This window comes from Balaenoptera physalus (genome assembly GCF_965194825.1).
Source record: "Balaenoptera physalus genome assembly, chromosome: 17".
Classification (NCBI taxonomy): domain Eukaryota; kingdom Metazoa; phylum Chordata; class Mammalia; order Artiodactyla; family Balaenopteridae; genus Balaenoptera; species Balaenoptera physalus.
Window position 1 is genome coordinate 69,951,936 of NC_138895.1, and position 24,020 is coordinate 69,975,955.

The window sequence follows — 24,020 nt, forward strand, 5'->3', positions numbered from 1 at the left end:
ATTAGTGCCAAACAACAAGATTCAATTCATTATCAACTTTTAGGACTTATTTTGAATCTACGGTTGACCCTTGAGCAATAAAGGAATTAGGAACGCAGACCCCCGTGCAGTCTAGAATCTGTGTATTGCTATCTCTGCCTCAAAAACAAAGGAATTTGATCAATGACTCACCCAAGGGCAGGAAGCTGAAACAGTTTGGATAGAATCAGGCCTCAAACCCTAGTTCTTTTGATTCTACATATTGTGATCTCTAATGGAGCACAAACTTTTCCCCACACTTAGTTAATTTAAAGATCCATAAAATGAAAATACAGGTACTGTTATTTACTGAAAAAGTCTGCATATGGGTGCACCCACACCATTCAAATCTGTGTTGTTCAGGGATCAACTGTAATTCATTGAAAAGCTTGAAAAACCTAGGTGCTGGAGGTGGGGAAAGGACTCAGAAGAAACAAAGAAAAAGATTGTTCTGCTCTGAAGATTCTGACCACCTAGTAAAGGAGGTAACACTTGCACCATGGAAGATACAATTCCAGAAAGAACACAGTAAGTCTCATAAAAGAAGCACAGAGCTCTCTTTAACCAGGAGTTTTTTGTTTGTTTTTTTGTTTTTAGCTTTGTTGTTATCGTTGTTTTTAATTTAGACTCTATCTTGCTTTCTTGAGAGACTCACAAACCATTGCTCAAGCTTCTGGTTCTTTTCTTCTCCTGCCCCAATTAGAGGGCCCAACAGGAGAGAGAAAGATGAGAGCAGGAGAGGGTAGGAGAGGGAGGGATTGTTGGAAGTGGATGCTGTGCAAGAGAGAGACTGCATCAGGCAGGTGGGCTGTGATCCCTGCTCCCCTGGCTGGTAGGCTGCTCAGCTGGGGGAGGGGCAGGAAGTGGGGGGGGGGTGGGTCAGTGCAGGGATGGGGTGGGGCTCACGGGGCTCTGTTCTAGTACCAGGTGGCTTTGGGGGATTAGGGGATCTGGCCAATATATCTGGCTGGGCCGGAAGCATTCCGAGGGAATGGTCCCCATGTGGAGATGACCCAGGACAGTACTGAGACCCAGTACTGATGACCCAGGACAGTACTGGTCAGTACTGAGATAGGACAGAGCATCTTGGAATAAACACGCTACAGCTCATGCATGCTGGAGTGAATATGGCACCCTGAGGAGCCCTCGGAGTGGTCCAGCCCCCTGGGGTCTTTAGAATCCTTGCTGGGCTTTGTCACCAACCTGCTCCTTGGAGTGTCTTAGGATCTCCAGAGACTCTGGCTGGGGGCGGGGTGAGTTACTAAGAGACAGAGAGACAGAGAAGGCTGAGACCTGGAGAGATAAGGGAAAGAGAGAATCAGAGCAACCAAAATAAAACAAAGAGAGTGGCAGAGAGACTGGGGGAGGGAGAGGGGAGGAGAAAAAAGAAAGGGGCTTTAAGAGAGAGAGGAAAATATGAATTGTGGAGGAGGAGGAGGAGGAGAAAGAGGGGGAGGAGAAATTCCAGGAATAGAAAGAAAAACGAAAGAACGGTTGTGTTGCTAAGTTATATTTCAAAACAGTGTCAGATGTTAAGTATTATTTGTCAAAAAGCTGGGGGCCAGAATTTGAGTTGGTATCTTTTCCCCCTCATTTAACAGGTTTTTGAGGGAAGATGTCTGTGGTTTTCAAGTGCCCAGTTCCACTTCACTCTCCAAGGCCTCTCTGCTGTGGATGAAATGCCATTTCCCATTTATTCTGTAATTCCTCCTCTCTGTGGCCCTGTATTCTGAATATGAGTCTTGACAGCTGCTCCCAAGCTTCTGGCCACTCCTCTCCCTGTGCCTTTGTTATACTCATGCATTCTCAAAGGGGGGCGATATTGCTCCCAACGGGGGCAAAAACTGGTTCTTAGAGGGTGAAAAAAAATCTTAATCTTTTTGTGTAAAATTAACTACGTATGTACATAGGGAACATAAACAGATATACAGTGTATGCCGTCTTAACATTTCTTGGAAGGGAGTGACAGGAAAAAACTGAGTCTAAGAAGGCTCCCTGGAGGTGAGGGTAGGCGATCGCTAATTTAAAAAAGGTTGAGAAACATTGTCTTGTACTGATGTGGTTTTCTGTGCAAAATTGTGCCTCTGGGGTGTGTTTAAGGAAATAAAGGCTTAGCTCAGGAGTCGGGAAATTACTTGCTCGGATGATCTAGTCCATTGTTCACCTTTCAGAGTGTCTGTTTTACCTTCCTTAAAATGGAGCTGCCCTATCCGGAACGGCCCCTCCAGGTTCCCTCCACACACTACCCCAAGCTCTCCAGAGCCACAGATGACAGTAATAGAAGCCGCTATCGTTACTGTATTTTTATAAAAAGAAACAGACTGAAGCACAGCACACTGTCCTCTGCAAAGTCTGGGAAGGCAAGGGCTCTCTCTGTTTTACTCTTTCTGTAAATAGGCTCTTACTAGAAACGACCTGTAGATGACATCAGTGGTGGCAAAACAAGAAGGTGGAGCCCAAGGAGTGTGTCTTACCTCCGCCTGGGTCACGATGATGTCAATGAGGGTCTCCTCGTCGGTCCCTGCACCCTTCATGGCCTTGTACAGACAGTCAGCAAAGTAGCCGTGGAGGTCCCGGGCACTCCTCACTGGGCAGGACAAAGGGAGAGAGAACGTGAGGTGTTCACATTTTGTGGAATGACCCAGAGACCCTCGGAAGGAACAGAGCTGGCTCAGAGTGTCAGCTGGCTGCCCTTGGAGCTGGTGGAATTGTGAGGCGGGTGTTTGAAAGGAGCAGGCTTCACACTGTTGCTAATGGGATCTGGAAGATTCTCCTGGGGTCAGGGCATCTGGACTCTTCAACCAAAACCCCTTCAGACACATAAGAACCTCTCCTGTTCCCTGAAGACCCTTGGGGGGAGGAGGAGCGCTGTGACCATCCTCAGGCCCTCCCTGTAAAGTTCATGATTCCCACCAGCAGAAATGCCTTCTCATCTCTAAGAGGAATCTCATGTCGGAGTTGGGTTTGGAGGGGAAACACGCACTGGCTGGCAACCTTGCCATGATAAAGCTTTGTAATCTTGAAGATACGCTCAGTTGGACCGTGGCCCTCCTGCCCATGCTAAACAACCTTCCTTTCTTTTGTTTTTCCTCACTAGGTTTTATTTTTTATTTTAAAAAAATATTTATTTATTTATTTTGGCTGCCCCGGGTCTTAGCTGTGGCACATGGGATCTTAGCTGAGGCATGCATGCAGGATCTAGTTCCCTGAGCGGGGATGGAACCCAGGCCCCCTGCATTGGGAACACATAGTCTTACCCACTGGACCACCAGGGAAGTCCCTTACTGGTTTTGTTTGTGAGCCTCATCTCTGAACCTTTTCCAAGGTCCCCACAATCATCTTAGTTTTCCATCTGGGATGTGGGCTTGATGCAATGTTTGATCCTGTCTACAGAGCACCTTCCTGCGATGCTGCTAGTTGCTCTTTTCTGGCCCTGCCCCAGCCAGAAATGAATAAAGTATGATCTAATCCACAGATTAACAAAGTATGGTTTCTATTCACCAATCAGGGGATGGGGTGCCTCTCTGCTCCTGGGGGTAGATCATGATTGCTCTCCCCTCCTCCAAGGCTCATATGGGTCCATCAGGACTAATACTTCGGGAGAATGAACCCTTTACTGTTTATGTTGCTGACATTTACCTAGAACACTTAACATTTTTGATGTTAGTGATAAATAATAAGTAATACATTCAGCATAAGTGTGGAATGCACATCCTTAGTATGTCCTGCAGCGAGAACTCTTGCCTTCTAGATAATTGCCGATAGAATGCTGACAAGGAAGGGGGAGGAACAGAATTAGGAAAGCAGAGTCTAGGTTGGAGGGGTGTCTGTCTCCTTATTTTATAGGACATGTGGCAGCCACCAGAGTGTCAGCGGAGAAGCCCAGACCCAGGAGTCTGAATCCACAAGCTGCTGGATTGGTGGTGGTGGTGATGGGGGGTGGGTGAACCTGGCAATTTGGGGAGCAGCGTGTTTGAGCCTCGCTGTGACGGACACCCCCAGACGTTCTGAGCTAGTGGCCTCACAAGGTTTTCCCGGGGACCCTGTCCTGTGCACTCGTACTAACTGACGCTGCAGTGATCGTCTGTCTAACTTCAGTGCGTTCGGTCCCTACACCAGTGACTTCCCCCCGACATTCCTTCTTCCTGATATTTTGGGGAGAAACTTTTCTACCGTATACAGTCTATGCCTGGTGAACAACCTTTGTTGTTCGCAGCGGCAGGAATACCCCAAAAGTTTGGGTGGGGCCAGCTTGGGAGGATGCAGGAGTAAAGATCTTCGTGCGTGTGAGAGGAAGGGCAGCCAGCGGTGTCTCTTGCTCCTCCTGGCCTGCAGAATGGGGGTTCGCAAACTCCAGGGAGCATAAGGTGATCACGGGAGGAACTTGTCAATGTGTGGCTTCGGGCTGCATTCCAGGAAGTTCTAAGTGGGTAACCTGGCGTGGGTCTCCAGAAACTGCACTTTCACACGCCTCCCCACGTGAGTCTGATGCAGGGGGTCCGTGGACCCCACTTTGAGAAGTGCTGCTCCAGAGGCTGCAAGCGGTGGGAACCGTTTGGTCTCATAACACCTCCTCCTCAATTTTAGTGGCAAACTGGCATCTTTGTGAGTCAGGTGGGAGTAGGGTGGGGAGTGTGTAGAGAATTTAGTCATGAAGTCATGTCCCACTCTTTGTGTGGTTCCTCTTCAAGGTCTCTTCTAATCTGTTTTATATTTGCTACCAGTGGAGTCCACCCAACTCCTGCATTTCATGGTACCCCAACTGCAGGAATGGGTCCTTTCCTTCCTCTGTACCTGCCTTGCTCTGATTGTTTTTGGTTTTATCTTTACTGTAGCTCAGTCTGTTGATTTGTGTGTATCTGCCATGAGTCTGAAGCTTCTTAAGAACAGGAACTGGACCTATTTACCTCTGATCCCCACGCCTGGCACAACTGCTGGCCCAGGCAGGTGCTAAGTAAATGTTAAAGTGTTGAATCGTTTTATTACCATTAATACTTAATACTAATAAGAATTAGTATTAATCTTCTGACTGAACTCTGGCGTTTTCCTGCTTCTTTACACTGCAGGTACAGAAAGGGTTTGGAGCCTTGTAGCTGGGCCATGAGTAGATCTCTCTGTTTACTTTAGACACTCATCCTTAAAGCCCTAAGGACAGTCATCTGTGTGTATCCATCGTGGGACAGGAGTGACATTAAGGATGTTCAGGCCTCTATAACAATAGCAGACCTGCTAATCTGAATGCATAATGAGGTTGGAAAAAAAAAATCAATTGCTGACATTGCCCCCAAAATCCCATCAAAAAAACAAAACAAAAGAGTTTGGCAGCGAGAGCACAATTTTTAGCTTCCAGGGGCTGCTTTTTTGGTTCTTCCTCTTCTTCTGGGGATATTCTCTCCATTTCTCGTGCCATTTGGGTTGCTGCCCTGGCCTCCTTGCCACCGGCGTGTGGACAATGGACAATGCCTTCATTCCGGGGCTTGCAAAAATGAGAAAGGAGCCTGCCAGCCACAGCCCGGTACCCATCTCTCTGCTATTTCCTGTCTACGGGCAACACCTGGAGAGAAATGCCTGGCGTTTGCTTGGCACGGCCTTGATCTAGTCTCCCCCGCCTTGCTTTCTACACAGACCTCATTCATTCCAATGTTGAAGGGAACCAAATGGAAAAGGTCACCCTTGGGCCATCAGGCACCTGCAGAAACTTGTTTCTGGATCCGAACCTGGGTGCTTTTGAGTGTGTGTCACATGAACCGCATGCTGCCCCACGAGACTAGACAATGGTCCCAGGCTGTTGATGGATGCTCTTGGGGCTCCATAGTCTTAGTGGGACTGTCGTGGATGCTGTGGTAGGTCCCCCAGCTGCTGTCTTCAGGACAGCAGGCAGTCATGCCAAGTGTTACCTACTGGCTGCTCAGGGCTGAGTCCCTTCTCAGGAGGGAGGGACTGACTGGGGTCATATCCATTAGGAGTCAAAAGAGGGAGCTATCTTCCCCAAGGTTGCAAATGCTCCCTGGGTGCAGCCAGACGGCTGCTTGATGTTGGGTGTGAAGGCCTGGTCCCCTTGCCTCCACTTTGGACATCCTGACTTCAGGCCTCCTTGGGGGACCAGCACAGCTCCTGTTGCAGCTGCATCACATTCATTCTCTCCCATCCCAATGCTGCTTAGATGTGTGGTTCCCAAGCTATTCCCTGAAAGCTTCCTGCACACAAACCTCTGTCTCCAAGTCTGGTTCCAGGGAGCCCAACCTAAGTCAGGGGCTTTCCTAGCTTTACTTTACCGAGAGTTAAGTAGGCCTTCTGCAGATCTCCTGACGTTTCTGCTTCGATGGCCTCTTCGATGTCTTTGCCAATGAGCTGGAGAAAGAAAGTGCAGCTGTTAGTCCAGGTTTTGCTTTTGGCCTTGGTGCACTTGAGGCTTGTTCTTCTACAAAAAGCAATAGAAAAAAAAAAATTTGGTCACGCAAGGACCAGATTTGGTCACGCAAGGACCAGAGGAACTCTGGGATTCCTCTCTGGCCTCAGCCCTTGCAGGGCTGGGGATGGCTGCCCGCCATTCGAGTGGGGACTCTCATGGCCTAGGAGTTAGTCCCGATTTGACCCCTAATGGATGTGACCCCCATCAGGACCACTCCCTCAGCCTCAGTTTCCTCCTCTGTGAAATCAGGGAGTGGAAAAACAATGAATAAATACTGCAACAATATTCTTTACGTTTCTATCGTACTTGAGTTTCCTATGTGTTTATAAAAATTCTTTCCGTTTCCAGTTTTCCAGGAGGCTGTGGTTATAATCATCTCCCACACCTTCCTCCGTTGTGGACCGAGACTGGGAGCTCGGGCACCTACACTTCGGGCGACATGAAGAGAGGTGGTGAAGTTCACGGTAAGGACTTGGTTTAATGTGTCTGATACTGTGGGGCTACTTGGGCTGGGAGCCAGGGGCTGACCACGTCAAATGCTGCTTTCTTTCCCTCTGGGGAGACTCCAGATGATCTTATATGCACCGCCAGCTCGTTCTGCACAGCATTACACATTAGGTTTCCTTCCAAATATTTATAGAAGCTGAAGTTCAGAGTAAATTGTGACCACGCTTAACACAAGTACCGCCTGGGCCAAGCTCAGGGCAGGCATATAAAGAGAAAGGAGAACTTTTGGTTGGGTTTGGGAAATGCAATTAAGCATTAGAAATACTGAAACTTCTTTCTTAGAAATTATCTCTTGAGGATATGACACAATTGTGAGTCTATAAATAATTGGGGCCTTTGAGGACATGCCAGTGGAGTTTATGTAGTTTATTCTGAAAACACTGATAAACAACATATTCTTTGTGATACGAGCACAATAGATGTGGGGGGAAGGAGGGTCCAGATTTAATGAAACCCGTCGCTTGATCTCCTCATCATAGTTGGCCCATCTAGAGGTCTGGTGTGGAATCGACCTAGATTAGCAGGGGATTGGACTGGGGGCGGCTTTCAGTCCCTTTCTTAGCTGTTCTCAGGTGTTGGGGGCTGGATGTGAGAGCTGGTGTTTCAGAAGAAACTGCTCTCACTTTTCCCGTGAACAGGGTTCTTGCTGTGTAGACTGAGATTGTGTTTCAAGAGGACATTTTCCCCACACAGGTCTGTGTTTAGTAAAAAAAAAAAAATCCTCACATTAAACCACTTTCCATTTTTATTGTTAGTACTGGGCTAGAACAGTGGTTTTAAATTTTCTGTAGCATCTCAGCCTACACAACAGATAAAAGCAGGAAAGCAGAGCTGTTCTGGGGAGGCGGGAGATGGGCTCCTTAGCACGGCCCCAGACGGTAATGCCAGGTTCCCGCCCTCTCAGAGTCTCTTCGCAGCCCAACTCTGGGGGGCACTATTCACGAGATACAGTGAGACGGCATTGCCCTTTCTTCTCCACCTACCTCCTCCCCCCATTCCCTCCTGGTAGCTACCAAGGCACCTCCAGGGACTCCATTGAACACAAATGGAAAACAATCCACTGGCCCAAGCTGCTGAGATGCTCCTTTGCAAATGGAAAGCTTCTCACTTATCGGAACACTTAATTCTTAGGGGGGCTCTTTGGACAAAACCAGGTTTTCTGATCTCGGTACAAAAACCAATTGCCAGGGTGGATTCCAGACAAGCCTCAAAGGCTTCTAGTTTACCAGGTAACATTGCCTGTGGGGAGATTATTAGAAGAATAGGAGACACATTTCTTTCTTTTAAAACCAATGCCCCAAACTGACAGCGTGCCCACGGCAGAACCCTGTGCACTCTGACTTTGGTTATAGCAGTTAAAGGGAAAGGGCTAAAGGTTCTGGAATGGGCTTAGGAACTCTTTAAGGGGAGGGGAGAAGTGGTGAGGGGTGTGGCGGTGAGGCAGTGACCTGGGGCTATGGGTATGTGTACGTACAATTTATGCTGAGCTATGTTTGGGGAACTTTATAACTCTACAAGCCTTTCGTACTTGGTAGATTTGGGGACGGTAATAATCTTTCATGATGCTGCAGAGTTGGGGAAGCTTTGTTGCTTGGGCTGGGATCTCTGAGAGTGTCAACAGTTAAGACTCAGGTTTAGAGGGCAGATTAAGGGCAAAAACCTGAGTTTTTGGGCCAAAAATTAAAATTCAACTCTATGCCAGGACAACCTATGCCGTATGATACACTTCACTGATCTGACCCTAGCATCTTAGTGCTTTTAGCCAGAGATCATGAGAAAATTTATGGAGCCAGGTTCCCAAGATCAGGATGAACTCAGAAGATCAATGATAAAGATCAAGATGAACAATGTTCCAACAAGGCTTTCGGAATGATGAATAGGTAGCATTTTAGAGCTGGTTTCATGTAAAGAATTATCAGATCAATTGATTATCTTACTGACCATTTGAGTTTTAGCTCTGTTTTTTGACACTATCGGTTCACATAAGGCGACTCGTAACAACTGCTAATGTTAACTGAGCACCTACTGCATGCCAGGCAATAAATGCTTTAAATCTGTTAATTCATTTTATCCTTACTAACCCTGTGAAGTAGGTACTATTATTATCCCTATTATACGGTTGGGGGGAACTGAGGCACAGAACCCTTAATAACCTGCCCAGGGTCATACAGCTAGTAGCCTAGAGCAGACTTGTTAAACTTTAACATATATCAGAATCTGGAAGATTTGTTAAAACACAGACTATAGGACCCTAACTCCAAGGAAGCTGATTCAGTAGGTCCAGGGCAGGCACTAAGAATTCTCATTTTAAACATTGTCTCAAGTGATACGGATTCTGCTGTTTTGGGATTAATTTTGAGAACAATCGGCCTAGGGAGTATCCTTAGATAGTCAGTAGTTCATGTACACACACACACACACACACACACACACACCCTCACACATATGTGTGTTTCTATAGTGATCCCCAATGACAGCCACCCCAGAAACTCCATCTATGGCCCCAGTCTTATGGGAAGAGGGTCTAGGTCATGGAGAAGGCTTCCAGCTCAGTCTACATAGCTCCAGGCCCAGGGGCCAGGGGAGTACAGGGTCAGCTGCCTTTGATCACAACTCTGGGCAGGATTTGAAAGCAGAGGGCCCTAAGGGCTTATATACAGTAATGATAAAATTCCAAAGCTTTGTTGTCTTTTCATCTGCTGGCAACACATAGGAAGTGCTATTTTGAGTGAGGAGCAGCCAGCTGTAGCTGAGGTAGGAGCTCAGGCTGGGGAATCTTGGAGTTCTCATCCACTTTCTGCTACTGACTTGCTGTGTGGTCCTGATAAGTTACAGATGGTTCCTTACTTGTAACAAATTTTCCTCCTCCAGCAGTTGTGGGTTACAATGGCTCTTCAGCCTACATTTGAGTTACAGTATTCTTGTGAAATTGAAATGAGACACAGGGCACAGATGTACTTTGAATAGTTAAAAGCATTCCACAAATATAAAATAGGAGACCAAAAAAAATCTGATATTCCACAAAAGTCTTCTTGCAATTAAAGACTGATTTTCAGGGAAGGACTAACCACTAAGTGCCTTGAAATAGCTAACTCACCTCGTTGACTTAAAATTATCATTAGATTACAAAAGATAATTGTATAAAAGTAACTGATACACATCTTTCCAAGAGTGTATCTCTGAGGTATTATCGTATCTGTTTTGGGAGCAGTAGATATTGTTAGCCCAACTGTCAATTGGAATAATAGTAACAGCAAACATTTGTAAGCTTACCACATGCCAGATCCTGTCCTGAGCCTTTTATATTCATCTTATTTAACACCTAAAATAACCCCATGAGGGTGGGATGTTGATGTTCACGGTCTCTGTTTATACAAATGAGGATGGTGACATCAGGATACTTGTTGGTGGTAGAACCAGGATTTGAACCTGGACCCTCTGACTCTAGGGCTTTGCTCCTAAACTTGACACTCCCCTGCTTCCCTAGCCTCTGTTGCAAAGCGGCGTTTCCCAGCCTCAGTGCTGCACGGGGGGGCGAATGACTGTTTGTTATGGGAGGTGCCCTGTGCACTGTGGGATGTCCAGCAGCGTCCCTGGCCTTGACGCTCTAGATGCCAACTGTGCTGCTGCCCCCAACGCACCTTGTTGTGACAACCCCACGTGTTTCCAGACATTATCAAATATCCCTTGGGGGTGCAAAATCACCCCTGATTGAGAACCACTATTGTAAAAGACACCCCGCCCCCTGCCGCCCAGTTCCATATCCCAGATCTCGGCTTCTTTTGGAAATAACTTGAGACTCAGTTTCCGTGTGAACTCCTTGCCTTAGTACTGGATCACTTACAACTTGGTAGGCTTGAAAGGTGGCTCGTAACTGTTTGTGATTCCTCTTGGCCAGGACTTCATTGAAGGTAGACTCGTCCGTGCCCCAGCGGCCTTCCCCTGCCTAGAGGGCCGAGTGCAAACATTTTGAAAAAGCCTTTTGCAAAAAGACTGAATAAACAGAGCTGTGACCAGGCCTCCCTTACAGGAAACAATAAAATATGCACTGAATCTAAGCCACATTGATCGATCTAGCACTTTAAACTTCTAACCCACAAGTATACCTCACATATTTATATGATTTATACCTTCCCTTGTTCCAGAATGGATCTGAGGTGGTTAACCCCAGAATATAAGAATAGAAAAAGCAATTCTTTTAGGTTCATGAAGACTGTATATATGAAAAATATTTTAAAGATCATTCTTATTTCCCAAGTAATTCCAATTCGCGTAAAATAAAGTAACAGTTGTTGAAAATAATGTTAATTAAAAAAAAAAAAAGAATTTGCAGAGACTGGCACATCTGCATACTTACGTCATACAGATCTTTGGCATCCTGACCAGCTAGATCTTTGTCTACATTATCTCCTTCATCGCGATTAGCCTAGAAAAATCAACACATTGTTATTAACTTGAGTTCCTGCTTGACCACAGAAAACAAAAAGGGAAAGTCCTAGAAAAGGGGGTGATTTCAGAGGGGTGGGCTGAATCTAGACAAAACCTGGCCAAGTGGCAATGCTGCTCTTTGCTGCCATCTCTTGGGCACAACTGATAAACAGAGTAGCTTCTGTGACAACACATTTTTCCTTTTTTTTTGGTAGAAACCAGGGTCACTCACAAACCCCACTGACCTCTAAGAAACCTCATGATGTCCCCTAGAATGAGTCTGTTGGGAAACTATTAGTCTTCCTTCCAAAATATCAAATTTCACTTCTCAGGGTCCCAGTCCTGAAGAGCCCTGAATGTTGGTCATGGAAAGTTTTGGAGGTCTAACCTAAGCCCTTAGTGGCAGGTGGAATTCTAAGATGACCTAAGTGGACCACAGTCTTGTATAATCCCCTTCTTTTGAGTGTGGGTAAGACCTGTGAATATGGTGAGATACCACTCCTGTGATCATATTATGTTTATATGGCAAAGGGGATGTTTGTAGATGTAATTAAAATCCCTAATCAGTTATCCTGGGTAGGTCTGACCCAATCAGGTGAGCTCTTTAAGGTCAGAGATGGAAGAAGTCAGAGACATGAACTCCTGCTGGCCTGGAAGAAACCAAATAGCCATGCTCTGAACTGTCTACGGGGCCACAACAGGGAACTGCAGATGGTCTCTAGGAGCTGAGTGGTCTCTGGTTGGCAGCTACCAGGAAAACAGGGACATCAGTCGTACAACCACAGGGAACCAAAATCTACCAACAGCCAGTGAGCTTGGAAGAGGACCCCAGGCCTCAGATGAGATGGCAGCCCTGGCCGACACCTTGATTTCAGCCTGGCAAGACCCTGGCTAACCCGTAACAGGACCCCTGCCCCATGGAAACCGCTAGATCATGGGTCTGCATAGTTTAGGTTGCTGAGTTTGTGGCAATTTGTTATACAGCAGGAGAACACTCATATATTCTTCGTGCTACAGGTGAAGCCTACTCTGTGTATTCTCTGCTATCAGTCTCTCCACATCGAGAGTAATGAAGCAGAGGAAACACACAAAGCTCACAAAGATGGGTGTGTCAATGAGAGTGCAGATGGCATCTGGCTGGGGGCCGCGGGGGCTGTGTCCTAGCAGGGCCAATTCTTAAAGCCCTGCTTTCCAGGCCAAGCTCCCTGCAGCAGTTCTTACAGGCCTAGACTTGGGGTGAATCCTGGAAGTAAGTTGTGTCATGAAAAGGGCCCTACTTGGGGTCAGATGGGCTGGTTCTTGCTCCTAAGCTGTGTCTTACTGTGTGTACACCTAGAGGTTCCTCACTGGCAAAGTGAGGTGGTGATGCTTAATGAGATAGCTCATGAACAAAAAGGGATTGTAAACTGCAAATGACTAGGCGGATTGTTATGATGGGAAAAATCCCCACTGAATGATTTCACAAGAGCTGGGCTGACAGAACACAGGTTGATGATCCCTCAGTAACATTTTTAATAAAAGAAGGAAATGTTTATCATCTAAATTGCCTTTTTCATCATGGTCCCATGCTACCAAGGGCTGTTTCCCAAGATCATAAAGCAGGTTAGACCTTTTTACTTTTACCTGTAGCAGGGAGACCAGAATTTTTTTTAGGCTTCCACTTGTATCACCTTTGACATCTGATTCAAGGCTCCTGTCAAATACTTTTGGGGAAGAAGAAAGGAGGAGAGAAAGCAGATTTAGTCTCCCAGAGGTATTTTGGAAGGAACATTCTTTAAAGTCAGAACAAACGGTCACTTACACCTTTGGTAGGCCTCTTTAATGGCGATGATTTCCTAGGAGAGGTAATAAAAAAAAATCAATACTCCAAGGTGGGGTTAATCAATAATATAGGCAGAGACAAGCAAAGGGAAGAGGCAGGAGCTTGTCTCTGGATACGGGATGCCTTTATGACTTCCTACAAAGGGGGTTGTCCCTACAAGTCAAGGTCTAGGCCTAGAGCAAGTCCCTAGCTGTGTGGAATCCTTTAGCATATGTCATCCTTAGTTAAAAGTGAAAACATTACAGCTAAGCTAACATCTTCTTTCACTACCCCCTCACCCCATCTCACTCCCCCTTCCCCACCCAGGTAGCCAGTGTTAGAAGTTCAGTGCATATTTTCCCTTTACATTCGTATACATATGTTTGTGCTAGTGCAAATATATAGAACTGTTTTGTGTATGTGTTTAAAAAGTGGAATACTGTTCATATTGTTTGTTTTTTGCCTTATTTTTTCACTCAGTAATAGGTTTTGGAGGTTCAGTTATGCTTGTACATTAGTTAGTCACCTAGTGTTTTTTTTTAAATGGATACAAAATATTCCATCCTACAGTAAGCCCCTGTTTATTTAGCCAGCCTCTGATTGATGGACATTTAGGCTGTTTTCAATTTTTCTCTACTTCAGACAAGACTGCACTCGGTAAACAATTTGCTGTGTACAGGAGTGCAAGTCTCTCTCTAGGGTGTGTGCCAGGAAGAACTGCTTTACAGGCACACCTTGGAGATACTGTGGGTTTGGTTCCAGACCACCCCTATAAAATGAGTATCATAATAAAGTGAGTCACATGAATCTTTTGGTTTCCCAGTACATACAAAAGTTATGATTATACTCTACTGTGGTCTGTTAAGTGTGCAATAGCATTATATCTAAAAAAACAATGCACTTACCTTAATTTAAAAATACTTTATTGCTAAAAAATTCTAACCATCACCTGAGCCTTCAACAAGTCGTCATCTTTCTGCCAGTGTAGGGTCTGAAATATTGTGAGAATTACCAAAATATGACACAGAGACAGGAAGTGAGCAAATGCTTTTGGAAAAATGGTGCTGAGAGGCTTGCTCGATGAAGGGTTGCCACAAACATGCTATTTGTAAAATCGCGATAAAGCGAAGCGCAATAAAACAAGGTATGGCTCTATATTGCAATGGCTTGACCCACTTGGGAGCTGCCTCAGTTTACACTTGAACCAGCAGCGTATAAGAGCAGGCATTTCCCTACAGCATCTCTCATAAACTGTTTAAAATGAGAGTCATCGGGCAGTGATGGGGAGAAGGGTGTGGGAGCGATAGAAGATGAGGGCCAGGCCGATGTTGCTTTGGTGGGTGGGAGAGAGGAGGAAGCAGGTGGGGGCCGAACACCTGTGACTCTGCAGCCCCCTCCCCTTTCTCCTCCCTCCAGCCCACTCTCAGGATCTGCCTGAACGCAGGGCCTGCTCTCTCCCTGCTTTTCTTCTTTTTACTGTCAGATCTATTTGATTGAAAAAAAAAAAAAAGATCTTGCTCATTGTTTGAGACCAGGACCTGAAAGAAATTAGGCTGAGGGTGAACCTCGTGTAGGCAAGTGTGATTAGAAAAGTAACGACCGAATTAACCTTCTTGCCAAGGCAGGCTGCCCAGATATTGGCTTCCTGGTCGCTAGGACTTTGGTGCTTCTGGAAAGGATAGGAATATTGAGTAAGGAGAGTTGTGTGGTTATTGGACTGAATTGATGCCGCCCTCCTGTGCTAACCCTCCCTTAAGGCACAATCCTAACCGGAAACTCCCCAAATGGAGGGGTTTTATTATCCTTTGGGAAGAAGTCCAGGGATGTTCAGGAAAGGGGTTTGCAGCTGTAGCGTGGAGGCTGCTGGTGCTTCAGGAAATGTGGATGGACGGCACAGGCTGAGCAGGAGGAAGCAGCCCAGGTGGTAGGCACTCGGGGGCTTAAATGGCACTTCAGTGTCCCAGCACTGTGGCGGTTTTCCTCGCCGTCTGCTCCAAGTGCTGTTTCTGTTTCCTACCCGGAGGCCTCAAGAATGTTGGATTTTCCTGGCATTTCCTCGCTGGACCTCCCCATTCTATGTGATGGGTGTTGTGGAAGAGGGAGGGGGTCTCCAAATAATGACCTGTGGGCCCTCTTTTCTCCTGATGAAGTCCTTGGCCCTTATGGGTTCTGGAACCAAAGATGAATGGGATTCTGCAAGGGCCTTAACAAATGTCCTTTTCAGCTCCTGAAATGGTGGCATGTGCCCAAGGGACCAGGGGAGGACAGGATAGAGGACATGGAAACCTCTGGGGAAGTGGTGGCGGCCCCAGGGGTGTTCACTGGGACCCCCCTGACACCACCCACCCCCCTGCCTGTTCTTGTGCTCTCCGCTAGATGCAGCCATGCTTGGACTGTTATTGTATTATTTGTGCCAGGAGACCCGCAAAGTCAGGCTGGGAGGGTAAAGTAGAACTTTCCTCCTTCATGTAAAACTGTGCATCTCTTTAGAAAAATGAAAGCTGGATTGACACTGTGCTTCTGGAAGGATCTATCCTGTCAAGCCAGGAGCAGCAACACCAAGACTGACCATCAGAAGATTGGAAGAGGGATCTCTCCAGTGTGAACCAAGTGGACGCGTTTCTGCCCAGACACTTGCTCACCCCGTGGGCGGAATGCAGGGAGGACTTTCCCTTCTGGCTGCTGTAACCATCTCTGATGGGCATATGGACGCTCCCTTGGGAGCTGGTCCAGGGCTCGGCTGGGACTCACCTTATTGGTTCTCGTGCACAGGACCTCGATGAGCACCGCCTCGTTCGTGCCCAGGCCCTTCATGGCCTTCTTCAGCTGCCGGGCGGCATACTCGCTGGGGTGGTCCAGAAGGGCCAAGGCTGTCTTCTCGAAGTTTCCACTCAGCTCACTCTTGAGCACCTCCTCCAGGTCCTGTGGGAAGACAGCGAGAGTCTTGTCTGGGAACGTCCTGAGAGCAGAGGGACAGGTGTCTGCTCTCCCCACCGCAGGACACCTGCTGTGGACACACGGGGCACAATCTAGACTGGAGCTCTGCAGGCATGAGTGATCTGCTCTGGAGGACAGTCGTCACCCAAGTGCCCATCCATCTTCTGCCAAGGCTGGCAGAGAGGCAGAGGGAAGATCCCCTGCTCAGGGCTGGGGACCCCAAAGATGAATCATAATAACCACCAGCATTTGCAGAATATTTTAGGGTTCAGAGAGCTTCCTCACTGATCCCTGAAACAGCCCTGGCAGGAGAGGTATTGCATTATCCCCATGGACTGAACCTCAATAAGATAAAGGACTCATCTCCAAGTACTTGGCTAGAGAAGACTGAAATACAGGTTTGTCATCTCTAGGAGACCAGATCATTCATTGTCCAAGTTGGGATGCTTTTGACAGTGAAAGGGGGGGGCACTATTAATAATTGCAGGGGGACAACAGGAATAAAGAGGGACTGTCCTGGGCAAACCTGATACACAGTCACTTTGGCATTTTGTTAAATTCTGAAAGGGACACACGTGGGAAAGAACTCAGGTGGGGGAAGGGAAGTACGTGAAATTCTCACTGGCATCCTGTTTTGGGCACGCCCCCTCTAATCACAGGTGAACTGCCTACTCCTACCTGTCTCCCTCCGACCTGATGGTTTAATGAGAAAAGCGTCAAGAATGGGCGTTCAGTCCAACTAGAGTCATCAATGTCCCAAGTTAAATGAAGGACCTCAAAGCAGGACCTTCACACAGAGACAGCCCTGTGTGGGTCAGACTGGAAGCCGATAGACCAAATTACAGCATGGGGTGGGCCTGGCTACTCAGCACCATGGCATGATGTCTAACAACACAGTCATGTAGCTCTGTGACCTCGGAAGTGTGCTTAATTTCACCAGCTGTCAGTTTCCTTCTCTGAAAAATGGGAAGAATAATAAGACTTACTTCTTAAGGTTGTTGGGAGAATTCAATAAGACAATCCTTGTAAACACTGAACACAGTGCCTGGCACATTTTCAATGTTCAGTAAGTGATTATTATTATTATTATTATTTCATGTTGAAATGAACTTTCAGGGAGAAGGCAAATCAACTATTTCTCAAATGAACCTCTGAGCTCCGGGCCTGGGAGGAAAATCCCAGAAGATTTTCGTCCAAGGCCCTGGGATCTGCAGTCTTAATAGCAGGTTGTGATATTACTGGCTCCATCCCATGGCAGTTGCTGCATCTAACCCTGATCCTGTGAAGACAGGCCTTTGGTCAGTCCTCTGGTGTGGATCCACCTGAAGACTGGAAATATTTTTTCAAGTCAGATGGGCATTATATAGAACTGTAGAGAAGAGAAATCCCAGCTGCCTGCTCTCGTACGTCACAAGGATGAAAACAAATCCTTGTGTGTTTACATTCTGTTTGGACCTAGGAGCCAGCTCAGGATTCTTCGGCTCTAATCCTGGTTTCCTGCTAACTAGCTGTGTCACCTTGGGATACTTATTCTCTTTGGAGCTCAGCTGACTTTAGATTTGATTGTCTCTAATGTCTTCTAGCTTTGTGGTATGATTCTCGATCACCTCTTTGGCAGTCTCAGCTGTTTGAAACACGGCTGAGAATTGGAAAGTAAGCAAATGATTGGCAGATGTAGGTATTGCAGAGTTTTGTGCTAGAGCATGCCCACTTTAACAGAGCCCCTGAGTCCTCTCTTTGAACCCATTTACACTTATTTTACACCAAAGCTTAAGATGCCTGTATCTGACTTTCCATATTGGTAGGATATGAGTAGACACAGCACTTGAGAGGATGCTATAGTCAGGCACGCTGACAAGGATGAAAGTTCAATGTCATTCAATTCAATTATATGCAGCTGAATTGAAGCTTCACTTATTTTCACCAATGTCATCAATGAGTGACATTGACAAGCCTGATTGTGAAGAGGGAAGCAGAAAAACTACAAAAGCACAGCTGTCTGGACTGTTTAATGTATAAATAAATAGCTTCTCTCATGGCAATGGATTCTTCAGGAGTGGAGGCTGGCCCTGGGGATGGAAGACTTAGATTTGAGTGCTGGTTCTTTTTCTTACTAAGTGTGTGGTTTTGCATGAGTCATTTAAACAGGTGAGCTCCACTTTTTCTCTCTGTAAGGTGGAATCATACCTATCACATGCCCCCTTTACTGGTAGGTGCCAGCATTACCCGGCTTGATTCTCACAGCAACCTGAGAAGGGAGGCAAATTACCATTTTCATTTTATTTGTGAGGAGACCAAGGCCTAGAGAGATTGTTGCTTCCCCAGTGACAAATAAGTAAGAAAATCCACCTCTATCTCTATATCTATTTATACATAGAGTTATTGAAACTGTAAAGGAAGTATAAATTTGGATTAGAATGCAGCATGATAATTCACATTTATTTGGCAAACTGATAATTCTAATGACATTAAGAAAATGTTAAATCGTGTTCATGCTATATTAATAAAGAAAACAGAAAGCCTAATGCATTCTTAACGATTTCTAAATGTAACACCATCAACAAGAAGAATGAAAGAAAAGATATGCAAAGAGAGAAAAAGGCGTTGATGCTTAACGAAATAGAGGGTTTTTTGGTTTTGGTTTTTGGTTTTTTAGTTTTTGTAACAATCACTTATGAAGAATATATCATTCTTGAAGACACCTGAATAAATGAAGAATTCTTACATAAAGACCCACCTGTGAAAACTGGTTTTCAAATCCCTGGCCTATCTATAAGTTAATATGTGGAATTAATCCAAATGAGTGGGAAAAAAAGACTGAGGAATCAATTTAAAAAGAAGTCAATTGGAAAAATAATGAGTTAACCAATATTGATTTTACAGGCTGTTAACAAGGCCATTTCAGTTTTTCTGAAGTCAATTAAAGTTTTAAATAGTTGTTTCATTTTGTTCCTCTTGGGCTAATTCAATAAAGCTTTAAGGATAGTCCTCACTGTCTTGGGAAGATCAAAGAAGCAGAAGAGACAGTCAAGACCAAGGCCGTGTGCACATGGCCAAGGACCCTCTGCATCACCTTGCCATACGTTATCTTGTACTTTTGTTTTATTTGTTGCCTCTCATTCGATGTCCTGCTTGATAGGATTTCAATGATGGTGGCTTCATCAGTTCCTGAAGTGCAGGAGAAAGAGACAAAATCACAATGAGCAAGAAACAAGATGGACGTTTATTTTAGTCAATCTGGGGAAGCCAGGGTGGTGGTCACAGGCTTTGGTGGAACCTAGGTGGACCCTTTGGCTTTAATATCTTATGCTGAGAACTGTATTCTTTTCACTCACTTGACAAATATCCACTGAGGCCTCACGCTGCATGAAGCACAATGCTAGGCATTGTAGTGGAAAGAGGAACGAATATGGTCTATTCCTTAATTTCACTCCTTGGCATAAATGCAAGAGAAATGAAAACTTATGTCTACACAAAACTTGTATTCAAATGTTCATAGCAGCATCATTCATAATAGTCAAAATGTGCGAACCACCTGAATGTCCAGCAGTGGACAATGGATAATTAAAAGGTGCTATATCCATACAGTGGAATATTACTTGGCCAGAAAAAGGAATGAAGTACTGACGCATTCTACAGTATGAATGGGACGGACCTTAAACACATTATGCTAAGTGAAAGAAGCCAATCACAGAAGACCACCTATTATGATTCCATTCATATGGAAGTCCGGAATAGGGAAATCTATAGAGACAGAAAGTAGAATAGTGGCTGGGGAGGGGGTGGGCAGAGGTGTGATAGCTAAAGTGTAGGAGGTTTCTTTTTAAAGTGATGAAAATGTTCTAAATTGTGGTGATGCTTTCATATTTCTGTGAATACATTAAAAACAACTGAATTGAACACTTTAAATGGGTGAATTGTATGGTGTGTGACTTATACCTCAAAAAAACTGTAAAAAAAAAATATGGTATGTTCCTTGGTCTGCGGGTACTTAAAATGGAGTGGAAGAGATTAAGATATAGACCCAAATTGCTATAGTATCAAGCCCATCCATAAACTTGTTAATCTCAGGAGAAAAGTCCTAATTGGGAGCATGAGGGGCAGTTACCCTTTAAACTCTTTTGAATCACACTCTTTCTAAAACGATTTTTTCCCTGATGCTCATAGTAATACTTGTTCATTGTAGGTATTTGATCAGCACTGAAACGATAATGACTAAGAAAGAAGGGGAGCGTATCATTTTTTGAACCTGGAGACAGGATTGGAAAGATGACCCAGGTGTTGCAGGTGTGAGAGTGAGAAAGACTATTTGATCAGCGAACCCTGAATTCAATTTCTTCGGACTGGATTCAAATCCCTTAAACTGTATGACATCAGGCAAATAATTAGCCTCACCAAGCCTCAGTTTTCCCACCTATAAGATGGGGTGATAATAGACAAGGCTACTGTGAGAATGAAATCCAAGTAGGGGTCCATGGTTGCCCTGAGGTGCACATGGGTCCTGGGACACCGGGGAGCATAAATGACCAAGTGCCCCAGGGCTGCCTCAGATCCAGGCAAGGCTTGTGCTGAGGCCACTGTCCCTGGGCTGTCACCCCAGTGACTGAGCTGGAAGGAGTGTCAGAAGCCTTCTGGCTCAAACTCGTATTTACAGAGGAGGAAACTGAGGCACAGCTCAGACCCTCTTCTTAGTTCCCGCATGTACCTTGCTGTTCGGCAGTATTGGAATTTGTTGACTGTTCTCTGCTTGAGGGCTTTAGCTCTGTCCTCCGTTCCTCCCTTCAGCCCCTCCACCATCTCCCTCTCAGCATCCTCCATCAGCCCTTCTTCTTCTACCTGCCCTCTACACTCAGCTGCCAGTTCTCCTTGCTAATTGCCATCACTCCCCCCACCCCAACCCGTGACCATTGCCCTTTGGCTGATGAATCCTAAACTAGCACCTCTAGCCCTTACCCTTCCTGAGTTTAGATCTTATTTCCAGCTGCCTGTGGCCAGCTTCCCATGGAGATCCCAAGGCTTTTCAATTCCCCATGTAGCTAAAGCTGAGCTCATCCCGTCTATCCTTGAATCCACTCCCCACCCTGTTAATTTCATCTCAGTGTGTGGCATCACCTGAATTAGAAAATCCAAAGTCACTTTTGAGGGCCCACCTTACGTTTCTTTTATTTTCCGACACCGCCAAGTCCCATCTGTCTCACCTACGAGATGACTCTTCCCTCTTCATTCCTCCTGCCACTGCCTATCAGGCCCTGCTTGTTTTCAGTCTCCCTGACACCAGGCTCTGGTCTCTGCAGCCTGCCCTCCACACTGTCATCAGAATCATCATTTGGAAGTACGTGTGTGCTCATTTCACTCCCTAATTTTAAAACCTCTAGTGATTCTTCATGATTTCCAGAATTAAATCATTGTTCTTTAATGTGGCATTGAGACTTCCTGCAGTATGGTCTCAAACTGCTCTTCTAGACCCATCTCTGTACACACAAACCCCCAGGCTCACTCACCTTACCTGAACCACGTTTGTCAGTAGGTCAGGCACTTTCCGAAATCCTGAAACATTAAGTTTCTGCTCCCGCTGTTCCTCTAAAGAACATTGCTTATATACCTCTAGAGTCATTGCATGTTATATAAGATTTTATCCAATTATATATATATATAATATATACATAAGATTGCATGTATGTGACATTCTAAGCCTGGTACCTAGGCCATAGCGAGTGGTCACTGAAAGGTAGTGTGTACTATTAGGTGCCACTTACTGCCGTCTTCCTTGGGTGAGTGGGGCTGTTGGGTCCGTCTTGCCTGTCAGATCTGCTCTTCTAGGGTGTGGTACTATGCATACCACTGAAGGAATGAAAGATCATTTTAGGACCGTTTAAGGTTTTAATAGTTATGTGTTTTTGTGAAATGCATACTGGATTTCAAAGACTTGGTGTAAAGAAAGAGTGTAGAATATCTCAATTTTTTTTTAATTTTTAAAAAATTTATTTGTTTTATTGATTTATTTTTGGCTGCATTGGATCTTCGTTGTGGTGCACGGGCTTCTCATTGCGGTGGCTTCTCTTGTAGAGCACGGGCTCTAGGCACGTGGGTTTCAGTAGTTGTGGCTGGCGGGCTCTAGAGCGCAGGCTCAGTAGTTGTGGCGCACGGGCTTAGTGGCTCTGCGGCATGTGGGATCTTCCCGGACCAGGGCTTGAACCCGTGTCCCCTGCATTGGCAGGTGGATTCTTAACCACTGTGCCACCAGGGAAGCACTATCTCAATAATTTTTATATTGATTACCTGTTAGAGTGTTAATGTCTTTAGTTAAACAAAATATATTATTAAAATTAATTTCACTTGTTTCTTTTTACTTTTTAAAAAATGTGGCTTCTGGAAATTTGGAAATTCCATGTGTGGCTTGCATTATGTTTCTGTTGGGCAGTGCTGCCCCGAGTCTCACTTTTACTCTCTGGGAGAAGGAAGTTATGACAATCTGATCGCATAGGGGCTGTAAGAGGATGAGACAGAGACTCTGAAAATTCGTATCTAGACAATAATAAAGCTCTGTTCGAATATTATCACTTTGTCCATCCTGGCACTGGCAGACCTCCCATCTGACTCCTCTCTTGTAACCTGGCTGTTGCGGGACACCTACTATTATGTGTTAAATTGTGTCTCCCCCAAATACATTGAAGTCCTAACCCCCAGTACCTTAGAATGTGACCTTATTTGGAAATAGGGTCATTACAGAAGTAATCGCGTGAAAATGAAATCATTAGGGTGGGACCTAATCCGATATAACTGGTGTCTTTATAAAAAGTGGAAATTTGGGCACAGAGAGAGACTCACACAGAGGGAAGATGGTGTGAAGGGACACAGGAGAGCTCCTTGTGAGTTCGGAGGATTGGAGTGATGCATCTACAAGCCAAGGAACGCCTGCGGCTACCAGAAGCTAGAAGAGAGGCATAGAACGGTCCTTCCCTAGCACCTTGCGGGAGGATGGCCTGCTGACTTCTTGGTTTCAGACTCCTGGCCTCCAGAATTGAGAGATAATAAATGTCTGTTTAAAGCCACCCAGTGTGTGGTGCTCTGTTATGGCAGCCCTAGGAAGCCAGTCCATCCACTGTCCTCAGCAGTATCTCAAGACTTCAAGAAAGGAATAAAAAAACCCCCCTTCACAGCCCAGAGTCTGGAGATTTCCTGCATTAGCCTGTTCCTAGCCCTCCTCTCAGTGTCTGCTGCCTGTAAATAGCATGCTTGGCAATTTTTCAGTGGAACTGAATTAGTTGGACTTGTACGATGGCTCCTGTTCCGCTGAGAGATCAGGATCCTGAAGGAACAAAATACGGGGCAGATGCATTTTGATAGACGGGTTGGGAACAGGAAAAATCTGGGTCAAGGGTGCGGGAAGGGATGAAGGGGGAGCTGGCTGGAGACGGGGAAGGGAAGAAAAAGGGGTGTTGGCAGACTTCAAGTGTTCGACTCTGGCCCCGACTCTGGCCCCAGCCCTCAATGCCACGTTTGGAAAGCCAGTGCTGGGACTTAGAAAGACTGCTCTGACCCAGGGGTGAGAGAGCTGTGCGCTGCTCCTAGGACAGACACCAGCTCTGTGTCCGTGGACTGTTCACCTGGTCTCAAGGACTAGTTCCACCTTTACGGTTCCGGGAAGATCTAGCTCTCTGATTCCAGTTGGAGAAACAGAAAATTCTAGGATGAGTTCACTTGCAAAAATAGCGTTCGTTGCCTGCCTCATTCCGGCTCACTTCCAGCACTTATTTCTGTCCTTCCTCTTCATTTCCTCCTGTAGCCTCACCTGCGTACTGTGTATCCAGTTACTTCCTCTGTGACATTGTTTCTTTTTAACCACGGAGTGCCAGAAATCTCACCTCAAGAGAGATTTCTTTTTCTCATAAAAAATCTCTGAATCCAGCCCCCCAA

At 45.7% G+C, this 24,020-nt stretch overlaps 2 protein-coding genes across 3 annotated transcripts in view; one reads left to right on the top strand and one right to left on the bottom strand.

Annotated features, from left to right (window-relative positions):
• Positions 1-15,911, top strand: part of LOC309646680 (uncharacterized protein) — a 46,601-nt gene extending 30,690 nt beyond the window's left edge. The window contains exons 3-4 of the mRNA XM_082433290.1: positions 6,779-6,894; positions 15,657-15,911. Coding sequence (XP_082289416.1) covers positions 6,779-6,894; positions 15,657-15,664 — 124 coding nt within the window. The 3' untranslated portion in view covers positions 15,665-15,911. The remainder of the gene's footprint in view (positions 1-6,778; positions 6,895-15,656) is intronic.
• ANXA13 (annexin A13) overlaps positions 1-24,020 on the bottom strand; it is a 61,863-nt gene that overhangs the window by 906 nt on the left and 36,937 nt on the right. For both annotated transcript variants that reach the window (XM_082433219.1, XM_082433220.1), the window contains 8 exons: positions 19,177-19,271; positions 15,918-16,088; positions 13,167-13,200; positions 12,989-13,068; positions 11,295-11,363; positions 10,782-10,883; positions 6,294-6,369; positions 2,493-2,605 (listed from right to left, as the gene is read on the bottom strand). In XM_082433219.1, coding sequence (XP_082289345.1) covers positions 2,493-2,605; positions 6,294-6,369; positions 10,782-10,883; positions 11,295-11,363; positions 12,989-13,068; positions 13,167-13,200; positions 15,918-16,088; positions 19,177-19,271 — 740 coding nt within the window. The remainder of the gene's footprint in view (positions 1-2,492; positions 2,606-6,293; positions 6,370-10,781; positions 10,884-11,294; positions 11,364-12,988; positions 13,069-13,166; positions 13,201-15,917; positions 16,089-19,176; positions 19,272-24,020) is intronic.